Source organism: Pteropus medius, unplaced genomic scaffold (assembly GCF_902729225.1).
Source record: "Pteropus medius unplaced genomic scaffold, Ma_sr-lr_union100, whole genome shotgun sequence".
NCBI lineage: Eukaryota > Metazoa > Chordata > Mammalia > Chiroptera > Pteropodidae > Pteropus > Pteropus medius.
The window spans coordinates 9,624,586-9,636,872 of record NW_024352785.1 but is presented as its reverse complement, the minus strand read 5'-3'; the positions used below and the strand labels follow the sequence as shown (position 1 = coordinate 9,636,872).

At 33.0% G+C, this 12,287-nt stretch overlaps 1 protein-coding gene across 2 annotated transcripts in view; it reads left to right on the top strand.

Annotated features, from left to right (window-relative positions):
* PGGT1B (protein geranylgeranyltransferase type I subunit beta) overlaps positions 1–6,303 on the top strand; it is a 42,227-nt gene extending 35,924 nt beyond the window's left edge. The window contains exons 10-11 of one of the 2 annotated variants that reach the window (XM_039848485.1): positions 1,951–2,022; positions 4,592–4,724. In XM_039848485.1, the coding sequence (XP_039704419.1) occupies positions 1,951–1,981 (31 nt within the window). In that variant the 3' untranslated portion in view covers positions 1,982–2,022; positions 4,592–4,724. Of the gene's footprint in view, positions 1–1,950; positions 2,023–4,591 lie in introns of both variants that reach the window. The other variant, XM_039848486.1, reaches the window with a different exon arrangement.
* The last annotated feature ends 5,984 nt before the right edge of the window (positions 6,304–12,287 follow it).

Below are 12,287 nucleotides of genomic sequence, written 5' to 3'. Positions count from 1 at the left end.
AATTTGGTCAGTTTACTTTTATAATATGAAATTAGGTAACATTCATATTTTGTATAGTAACAATAACAAAATTTTAGGCTTCACTTTAGGTTGTTTCTAAAATTTAAAAATCAGCAATCACTTATTATGACCATGAAAATACTGTTTATTGCTGAATTAAGTATAGTGTTAAAATTACAATTTCTTTTTTGTAATGTCCTACGTGCCACTTGATGGAATATGTTTCCAGCATCAGGATTTCTTTGTTTTCTATTTATTAAATCAAACTGAATGAGTAAGTTTGTTTCTTGTTTGTATCATAACCTTTTCATTGGTTTTGTTTTTATTTTTTGAGAAATAATGCTTTTTCATTAACCATTGATATCTTCTGTGGCTCTCTGCTTCATGAACACACTTTCAACTGCTTTTTGTCTTATAGAAATTTCTTGAACTTTCTTGTCTGCTGCTCACTCCTCCCTTCTCTTTACAGTTTTATTTATTCTTTATTTTTTTCTATTTAATAGGCTCTTGAGAGAGAAGACTAATACATATCCTAAACCTTTAAGCTACATGATTTCTATGCTAAAATTATATTTGCCTCACCTTTTATCTTTCCTAATTAAAGAGCTGTAATGTTTTTACTATTCTCAAACCTGTTTCTAGCATCTGGTTAATAATTTTTGTTGCCTTTTTTTTTTTAAGTATTTTTAGTTCTGGTTACTATGAGTTTGTAACTAGTAGCTCAGAAGCTTATCTTAAGAATTAAAATATGAGTAGATAAAATTGTACTTTTTAAAATGACCAAATATAAGTTGAACAGATTGGGGAAGTTGTGTCTTGAACCTAGCTAAATGTGGAAGCATGGTTCAAAAGAAGGAGACAATGAGTGGGTCAAGAAAAGGAGAGTAGATTAGATAAAATAATAAAAAAACAATAATGTGGTTGACTGATTTTAAGTGCTCAAGTCCCCAGAAGCTTGCTCTGAAAGCCTTAGCCAGAGAAAAAAATATGTAAATGATACCTGAAAATTGAGTCCATGGTCGGTAGAAAGTTTTGTGTCAGTAAATTTATATTTGTTATGTATTTCAGCTTCTGAAAATTTTCCAATACACTAACTTTGAGAAAAATAGAAATTACATCTTATCAACTCAAGATCGCCTTGTAGGGGGATTTGCCAAGTGGCCAGATAGTCATCCAGGTAATTTATTTTTCGTATAAATGCAGAACAACTTTTGTTTATTTTTTGACCAGACCTTCAAGCATCATTGTCAGGTCAGATGATAGAAAATTTAATGGTAGTTGTAAACTTAGGGTGTTTGGGGTATAAAAGGAGGATTTGATTATCAAGATGTATTGGTATAGTTTGCATTTTTTTTCCTAACATTTCATTTAGCAATGTTTTATTTCATTAGAAGAAGTAAGGAAGATAGTCTGAATAAGCCATTTCCAAATTAGAGAATCATCTGGTCCATCCAAAATCTTTAGGCTTAAATCAAAAATCTCAAATCCTGATTACAGGTATCCCTTACTGTCCAGACTTTTGCTCTCAGAATGTTGGCAGATTCAGGATATTTTTTTAGATGAATACTTTGCTATCTGAACTCTCACTGTTCACTATTTAAAACTTGGGAGCCAAACAGATTCAGACAATATGATGTTCCATGTTTTCCAAACTCAAGAACGGTAGACGTGAAGAGCAAAGGATTCTTGTAGTTCATAAGTACTTTAAATGGGTTCTTGAGAAATAATGAATGATTTGTATTAATAATGACATTTCTTCAAAATATGTGAATAATTCTATTTCCCCAATTCAGACCTCATTCCAAGCTACATACTCCAGTATAACACTAGCTGCTCAGTAACAACATGGATGCCATCTACAGGCCCCTTAGATCTAGCCTGCCTACTGAACTCATTATCTCCATGCTCTACCTGGCCTCAAAACTTCAGTGGCACTAGACCCAAGTCCAGGCCTAGGATTTTGCAGAAGTCTCATCATTAGTCTTCCTGTCTCTAGTCTAGTCCCCTTCATATTGACACTTGGTATGTGTGTGTACATGTCCTTAAATGAAAGGAGAAGGACCAAAGCTTTTTTCAGACCCTCAAAGGGATCTCTGATGCGAAAAAAGGTTGAGAACCTCTAATCTAAACTCTTCTATTAAATCTCTTAAAATCAAAGACTTTCTCAGCACTCGTAGTCACTTCTTTGGCATAAGACACAAAGCCCTCCCAGGACTTAGAGGTGGCTCTTCTCCCACCTCTAGCATCATTCTCCAGGTTACCTGCACCTCCCCCTTATGTTTTCACCTTCAGCAAAATGAATCTGTAGTTTCCCAAAAAGTCACTTTGAAAGTTTGTTAAACATAATTTAGAACACTGACATTTTTAATAAGGAAGTTGACAAAATATTAGCTATAAAAATAATAATTATTTTTGCAGCATTGCAGTAGAACTTCTTCAGCTCATCTCCTGTCATAGAACTGCTATCGTTGGAAAATGAATTTGAATCAAAATATAAATAAGAGGCTCATGAAATCGTATTGCTCATGAAATCATATTTTTGTACCTGAAATAAGCAGCAATATTTCCTCACATCCATACTTGTGTTTTCATGCAAAGTATGCATCTTCAGGAAAATATATATTACTAAAGCAAAATAATATTTTAAGAATTTTAGTATCTATAACAAATAACCATAAATATGTTATAAAAGTGCCTTAAAACAATTTTGGTCTTGATGCCATTGTTTTCAGCCAGTGCCTGGTACAATTTTAACAAATAATTATTTTTAACAAATAATGGGAGTAGAGAAATGACAGTCTCTTGGAAAGCATTTCTTGTATAAACATACTCGAAATACATTTTGAGTATTTACAGTAACTTTTTAAAAAGAAAGTTCTCGAAGTTTTTTTTAGAGAGATCAGTTCCTAACTTTAACATTTCTGTAAATACTTGGATATAATACTTTTTACTACAATGACTTCAGAGCCTGTATTGCACAGAATAGAAAGTCTTTGTATGATGAATTTATGTGGAAAGACCTGTTTCTAGAACCTTTATAAAAACGTTTAAACAACACTCTCTAAAATTAACTTATTCTTGATTCTGATAAGACTAGCAGCAGATTTGACAGAGATTTTATATACATTCATAGAAGAAATTTATGAAAAGAAGGAAGTTTTTATGAAGAAAACATATATTCAATACCTAACGTGTTTGAATACTACATACAGATAAAGAGATTATTTTTAAAAACTAATGTTTGAAACAACTTTTGATTCCCTGGCTTTTACAAAAATCCTTTTGAGAAAAAATAATTTTACATTAACTAGAAAGAGATCCTATTTTATGTTATTCTGGATGTGTTTTATTTCTCTTTCTGTTGCATTTTTTCCTGGAAAAGTTACCTTGTTTCTAGACAGTAAAATTTAATGTTGCTTTGTGCCTTTTGTAATTTTGGAATAACTGCAAGAAAAATATAATAGTGTAGGGAAAATCAAATTTATTTTTTGTGGTCTGAAAATTAGAGGAAAATGAGCCAGAAGAAACCTCAGCATTCTCTGAAAAGACAAGGAAGGGAATTAACATGGGCCTCCATAAGTGAAATAACTTTCACAAATAACATTGAGTAAGCACAACTATTTGTGACTCCTGTTTTGAAAAGTAAATGATAATTATGTAAGTAAAACGTTTTCTTTAATTTTTTTGACAGAGCTTGACTTGGTAAAATGTTTTGAACTTTAATAGCTCTTGAGGTCATAAATGATGGCCAATTCAAAAATAGAAAAAAAATTTTATGTAGTGTTCCCATAACTGCAGAGCTCTGAGTGCTTCAGAAGTCCATATAAGGCTCTCAGGCAGGCGAGAGCCATGTGATTTCAGTGTCCTCTTTAATGGAAAGGATTGCTGCCCCCTGAAAGATGGGAAGCTGTAGTGAAGCCAATGTAGAAGAATTATTATGGTATGAACACTCACATTATTGTAACTAAATAGAATGTGAGTTTGTTTTTATTGTCAGGTCAGATATTTTTAGAATGACTGGCATTACCCTAACTTGGAGAGTTAAATATGGGACAGCATTCCAGAATGGATTATTTTGCCTAAGCTCCTTTCATTTAACACAGTATTAGGATAGTATATGGTTTAGGAACTGTCAGAGCTAAAACTTAGAAGGGAGGCGTACTGCTACTTAAATTCAAATGTTTCTTTATTTTCATTTTTAAGAAAATATTTTCTTTTCATGATAGAGAGTTAAAGCCCCTTGTTTCCATATTCTGTAGTAAGCAAAGGGGAAAAACCCACTAAAGTGAGAAGTCTTTTATATTACTGCTACTCTTTCTTTTTGTCCTTTAATCACAGAGGATATTGGGAATGTCACTTCTTCAGCTAGAAACTATTTTCCTTTAATATTATTTTCTTGAATAAAATATCAGCTGATTTTGATTATGTTTTTTAAAAAATTGGTGTTTGAGATTTTGAGAAAGCAAATATTTCAAAAACTATATTTAAAATTTTTCTATATTCTAAAGTGATGGGCTGATTATGTAGCTGAAATATTTCATAGCATGTATGAATAAGAATGCCTATTCTGATAAAAATGCGTCATTTTCAGATGCTTTGCATGCATACTTTGGGATCTGTGGCCTGTCACTAATGGAGGAAAGTGGAATTCGTAAAGTTCATCCTGCCCTGAATGTAAGCACACGGACTTCTGAACGCCTTCAAGATCTCCATCAGAGCTGGAAAACCAAGGACTCAAAACAATGCCCAGAGAATGTACACATCTCCACATGACTGACTTTAGCTTGGGAGGGTGGGGGGATTTGTAGCAGAACTGTAGCTCAAGGTTAAAAGCCATGTGTAACCAAGTGTGCTCTTTTTTTAAGAGAGAGACTTACAATCAAATCTTATGTGGATGTCACTTTGGGATATGGTCTTGAGCCAGTTACCTTTGTACTGGGTTTCAAGAAGATCTTTGACGTTTGAACCACAGTGGACTCTGGTGTGGTTCTTAAATGTTTATACTGTATTTCTAAGAAGTTCTTTGAGGCAGATTAACTGTATGTAGGTAGGTTATCTTTTTAAAAACTCTTCAGTACAAATTCTATCATATTATAAAATTGACACAAAACAAGTTTACAGTTCACATAGCATTGATAATCTTTGGGGGAACACTTAGTGATCATTTTAAAAGCTTGACTGCTGATGACAGAAAATTGCTTTAATGAATTAGGTATCTGGGATTATTCTTTGAAAATATGATCCCATAATTTTTAAAAAGAAGAATGAGTTATTTTGTCTTATTTTTAAGTAAAGTGTGTGCCAATTAAACTTCTACAGCCTATGTAAACAAAATTAACTTCATAGCAAGAATGAATAGGCTTAATACAATAATTTTCTAAAGGCAAATTGTTTTAAGAATACCTATTATGTAACTGAAGGAAAAGTAATTTCAGTGTATGTGACTGTGAATAGGTAAATGTACCATGCAGGTCATTTATTTAGATATTGCTGGGGTGAATAATAGTCATGTTTGATTTTAATCTCAAATCATTAGTTGCTTTTTTTTATGGGGAGAAAACAGTCTTATCTAAAAGACATTTAGTGGTTTTGTTTATTTTTCTGAGATATGTGATATTATAAATTGTACTTTTATAACTGAGTTATTTTTAGCCATTTGCCCCATGTTTTAGCTGCCCTAATTTCAAACTAATAATTTTGTAATTTTTTCAAATTAAATAAGTAAAAATTTAATTAAAAAGCAGGACCACTCAAGTAAATATAATGGTGTAGCCCTGTACACGGTCATTTATATTTTTATATTTTCAGGTAAGTGGGAGAGAAATGTACTATTTAAGATTAAAGACTGGGGTCTTGCTTTTATTCTTTTTCTTTTGTTTTCTTCATTCTGTGAAGTTGCTAATTGTAAAGGTGTCTTATATGGAAATGTGTCTTATTAGTAACCTATCAGTAAAATGTGTCTTATTAGTAACCTATCAGTCACTATTGCTTAGTGACTTTCAAAGATATGAAACTAGTCAAATGGAGAAGGAAAATGCTTCACTGAAGGAGTCGGGTTCATGTTAAAGTCTTGGTGATAATGTTGAATTATTAGTTCTCCAAGTATCAGTATAAAAACTGAATTACTAGTATCACTATTTAGGTTTGTAGTACTAATAATTTTATTTAAATTTCTTCCTAAATTAGAGGGAAAAGATACCCTTAAATAATGGTGCTTCCTAGGGAAAGCTGGTAAATACTTGGAGAAATGATTCATGTATTATTGGTGTGGTTAGTTTTAAACCTCAGTTTGCCAAAGTCAGCTTTTTTAAAATTTTAATTAGAAATAAAAATTTTCTGATGGTAGGAAAAAAATAAGCTTAACAACAGATGTTATCCTTCCATGTGTTTGTTCCAGTTGCTTTGTTTAAATCCAGGCAAATTTAGACATCCGTATCTCAAACTAAGTCATCTCTTTGACATTGGGAGTTAAAATACTACATATGCATTGGCTTTAAAACTATATAAAAAGTCCAAATTGTTTTTCCTGAATCACCATTAGTGGTTGGAAGGTAAGAAAGTTAATAACAGTAACTGAATTTGTAAATGAAAGAGAATTCCAAGGTAAAAGTATTTCATAAAACTATTAAGAAATATTTTCTAACTCCTGTATAATTTAATAGCATAAATTTATAAATTATAATATTCTAATTGACATACTTGTGAGAGGCTTTCTTGTGAAACTTTATGAACCAGTGATTGTCATATTCCACAGCAGCATATTGAGCAAAAAAAAATACTAGGCCAGTTTGAATTGTGGAGAAATTATGTCTAACTTTAAAAAAATTGTAATTTATAAGAAAATAACTTATTCATAAGTTATAAGTACTACTTCACATATATACTTTTTTTTTTTAGCAGTAGTGATTGATATGAGAAGGCAATTATGAAGTCTGAAATCTAATAACTATTCCCTTTGCTCTGTCCTCACTACCATTGTGGTAATTTTTAGAAGATAGTAGGAGAAGCTTTGTTTTGAGCATCTGCATGAAAACAGGGTTATAATCAGGTCATACAACACAATTAAACCTATTTATTATTATCCCACAGTGTTTTAGATCTGATCTATTATGTGCTCACTTCAGCAGCACATATACAAAAATTAGATTTGACCTATTATATATACATTTTTATTAGATCTTTTGTTATAAATATTTAATTTAAATTCAAATAGAAATTTTGTTAACAGTAGTACATAGTTTGAAAACTGTCGGACCTGATAGTTGAGAGGTCCTCTGGAGTCAGGTGACAAGTTTAAATTCCAGATCTGCCAGTTCAGCAGTATGAGCTTGGACCCTAACCTCCCCACTGATAAATTGAGGGAGGGAAAATATCTTAACTCATGAAGTTGTTTGAGGATTAAATGCAATAATACACCTAAAGCACCTAGCATAGTACCCAAAATATAGTAAATTCCTAATTATAATTTCTGTCATAACTACCATAAAATTTTTATTAAAACCTGTTTTCTATAACACAGATCTTACAGAGTTCGAGCTTAGGGAAGATGATGGCAGCAATATAGTTTTTGAATCTCCCCATAAGAATGCAGAGTAACTAGGATAGCCACAAACCTTATTCTACAAAACTAGATGACAGCATATCCCCATGAACCCCAATATCCAAGTAAGTGAGGACAAACCACTGGCTGATAGTTTCAGCATCTGTATGGGAGGAAGTGGAAGGCAGGCAGCTGGTTTCTGACAGCCTTGAGAAAAAGCAGAAGTACAACATTGCCCACAGTTTCTCACTAGAAAGTGCAGTGGGACAATCTGAGAACAAAAGCTGAAACTGGGAGGGCTTCTATGGGTTCTCATTTGCAGATGAGAGTTACAGCAATAAAATAAGATCTGATGATTGTGCTAGAGGAGTCTGGGCCCTGTCCTGTATACCTCCTAAAAGTAACACGACAAAGCCTAGCACTGAGGAGAAACTGCTAAAATTAGAATCCAAACTGGGCAGGACTGGTATAATAGAACAAAAAGAAAAAGTCCAGTTAAATGTGGGAAGGAAGGCCAACATAGAGACGTTTTATATAAATACCATCTTTTAATTTTGTAAAAATGAAAAGGGAGCTTTAGGGCTATGGAACTAAAAAAAGTCATCCTAGAGCACCCCTGCCTCCTAAAAGTACAGGAAGACTCATTTCATAAAAATAGAAAAAGCAACTGAAAAGGTTTACAGTCATATCCCATGTAAAGTTATTGTAAGAAATAAGAGAATAAGCAGACTGACATCCCCAGACAATGAAAGCTCACCAGGAAGACATGACCACCAGACTGATGAAAACCTAATAAGTTATGGCTGGAAAGTTATAGTATTTAGAACTATATCAGTATAATGGGAAAAGCTGAAAATTAAACTACTAAGTCAAAAACTAGAGGAAAAAGCAAACAGCAGAAGGAAGGAATTAGTAAAAAGTAGGGGAGGAGAGAATAAAATGGACAAACCACCAGCTAATCTATTCAAGAAAAAAAGGGAGGAACAAAAATACACAATTTAAATGACAAGAGAGAAATAACCGTAAAACAATTTTCAAAATCATAAGACTACTTTGAATAATTTTATACAATTATAAAAATAATAACTTAGAAAAATGCAAGTTGCCAAGATTTACCGTAGTGGATAGAAAGATTCAAAACTACCATAGAAGAAACAAATTGTTAAAGGACACCTTAAGAAAAAGCATCAGGCCCAGATTGTTTCAAGGAGATTTCTACCTAACCTGTAAGATTAAATAATCTCGTGATGTTTAAACAATTCCAGAGGCTAAAAAAAAATCTTGAACCTTAAAATCCCCCCAAAAAAAAGATTTCCAAATTTATTTTGTGAAGTGACTATAACAGCATGGTTTCTAAAACCTGACAAAGATTGTACCAAAGAGAAAATTATAGGCCACTCTCACTTAAGGATATCATTGCAAAAATTTTAATACATTAGCAAACAATCCAACAGCACTTTCAAAAAGTAATAAATCATGACTAAGTTGGGTTTATTATAGAAATGTAAGGAAAACTCAGTGTTAGACAACTATTAACATATCGAAAGAGTTAAGGAGAAAAATCATGATTATCTCCATCGTCGCAGAAAAGATGTTTGACAGAATTGAGTAGTCGTTCATGTTAAATAACTCAATAAGTAAAAGTTGAGTACTTTGTTGACATTCTACCTCTGCTGGAAAGCCAGCATCTGAACATCCAAACAAAAGAGGCATTCCAGCCAAAGTAAGGAATAAGGCCCAGCCCACCATCTCTTCTGCTACTTAGCATTGTGTTGGGATTTTAGCTAATGCAGTTTGACAAAAAGGAAAGAAAGGAATTAGGAAGAGGTAAAACTTCAGGGATAAGATTTTATCTGGAAAATCCAAGGAATTTGTTGAAAAACCTTAAAGAACTTAGTGAAGTAGCAGGTACAATTAGTATGCAAATATCAGTAGTCTTCACCAGACACAGAAGAGTGCATACTCTGATTCCATTTAGATGAACTTCAAAACAGGAAAAACGTATCTGTTGTCTCAGAAACTAGTACCTCCCTTGCAGTCACTTCTGCCCTCCCCAAAGGTAAGCACTATCATGACTTAAATCACCATCAGTTTTGTCTGGTTTTCAACTTCATGTAAATGGAGTCATAATATATCCATTTATTTTTTCAGCTGTCTTTAGCTCAAGGGTCGGAAGAATACAAGGCAGTTTCTGTGGTGCTGGTAATGTTTCTTGATCTAGGTGCTGGTTCCACAGGTGCATTCACTTTATGAATATGAAGCTGTACACTTAAGATTTGTGCACTTTTCCGTATGTATAATTATAGTTTAATACAAATGTTTACTAAGAAGAATAAAAGACTTTATACAAACCTAAACTAGTTAGAAGATACACTTAAAGATTCCTTTTATGATTTCAAAAAAGAAAAACGTGTAAACTTAAGACATATCCAAAACCTATATGAGGAAAACTTAAAAAATAGAATTCTTGGAAGACAAACTCTTGAACAAATGAAATGATATACCATATCCTTAGATAAGATTCAACATCAAAACATGTTTTTCTCTAGGTTAATTTATAAACTTAATGGTATCCCAATAAAAATTATGTTTGTTTTTATTTGAGAGAACACACAAGGATTACTATAAAAACCAAAGAAAAATAGGGAATTAGCCCTACCAGACATTAACACATACTTTTAAATCCTTCTAGTACCACATACATACTTAACAAAAACATATAGACATATATAAATATAATTATATATTCTTTAACTTTTTTCCATATTCAATAATATGACTACCTTCCACTATCCATACTTTGCTTTAAACAGTTGCATAATATTGCATAAACGTATCATAATCAGTGCCTTATTTTTCACAATTAAAAAATATTGCTGTAAGATCTTTGAAAATGTAAAAATGTATCATTACCTGCTTATATGATTCTTTAAGCTAAATTTATAGATGTGGAATTGCTGGGGCAAAGAGCGTGCACATTATAGATTGTGATAGCTTTTGCCACACTGCTTTCTAAGGTCGTACTAGTGCATACTACCTTGACACTAAGATTTTAAATGTGAACAGAAAATAGTCTTAAAACTCACTGGAGAAACTATGAGCTTAGGCTCAAAGCCAATTTCCCTCTTATTTAATCCTAGATGAACAAATCAGGGAGTTTCGTAGAACTTTGTGAAGTCTCTAAGGAACAAAAGAAAATAATCACTAAAATAATTAATTTGATAAAGTGTATGTAAGTAGCTTGCTAGAATATTAGTGGATTTTTGTCTTGCCGTTTGAATTTCAACATTGAGTACCATGCTAGAATATTCAGAAGTGATATTCTGCTACAGAATGTCGATTTTTCATGCTGTAGGACATACAATAGAACAAGCCCGATCCCATCTGATCTCGGAAGCTAAGCAAGATCGGGCCTGGTTAGTACTTACATGGGTGACCACCTAAGAAGACCAGGTGGTGTAGGTGTAAAAAATAAAAAATAAGGAATTGTAAGCCAACAAGGTCCTTGCAATCTGTGAGGTCAACCAAGGGTTGCCTCGCCTAAAAAAAAAAAGGTTAAATTAGAGAAATGTGCATATAAGAATAATTGTTCAGGCAATACCTATTTTACTTTTATGACATACTTATTTTAATATTTCTCCTATTAAGATTATTTCCAAGTTATAAATGTTGCTGTGATCATATATATTTTTCTATGGTGTTCCCAGAAGGAAATTTCTGGATTAAATAATATGTACTTTAAAATTATTGGTAACAACTGTTAAATTGCTATCCAAAAACAGTGTAGCCTCAGGATGTTAGAGTACATGTTTCCTCATATCCTCAGCAGCACTGATGTTATCTTTAATTTTTTCCATTCTGCATGAAAAAAAAAAAAGATAATCCCCTGTTGATAACACATGCAGAAAACAAGTCTAAGTTTTGGGGGAAGTTTATATGTGTTGTATGAATAAATGCTAATTGGTCTACGTCTGTGAGGGATATCAGAAAGATGTCTTTTCATTAACGTAGGAAAAACAGTAGTTTTCAAAGTGTGAGCTGCAGACTGAAGCAGTGGCATCACCTGGGAACTTTTAGAAATGTACATTCTCAGTCCCCACCTTGGACCTACTGAATCAGAAACTGGGTGGGACCAGCTGTCTTTTAACAAGCCCTCCAAATGGCTCTGATTCATACTCAAATTTGAGGGCCAATCACTGATCTAGAAAAAACTTGGTCAGGACAGCCTCATAATTATTTACAAATTTAATTTTTCAAAAGGAGTTTTAACAGTAAGCTCAGTATGATTCAGTAATGTGATCTTTACTCCTGACTCCAAAAAGCTAATATATGATAGTAGGACTGAAAATGTAATGAATATGTAGGTATGCAAAGAAAATATAACATCTTCTCAAATAGACCCAATCTTTATTTGCCCATATTTTTGACTATCAAGGAGTAGGGGAGGCTGGCAGCAGAGCCATTTATATTTGTCATCTAACAATCTCAGTTTCTTTTAATATCAGTGGTTTTTTTTTCCTCCTGCTCCTTGCTGTCTGAGTATTAGTGGAGGCCTCTGTTGCAGGTTGCTGCTCTGGTCTGGTTCCTGGACTGGTGCCTACCGAAGTGTCTGCTGCTGGTCTGGTGTGGCCTTTTAAGGTGGGTTGCCTGCCATTTGCCTTTGATTGCACAGTCCAAGCACTACGATCTCTTTGCTGTAATCCCTGGCCTCTTCCAACCTACCTGATCTTGTGACTCCATATCTGTA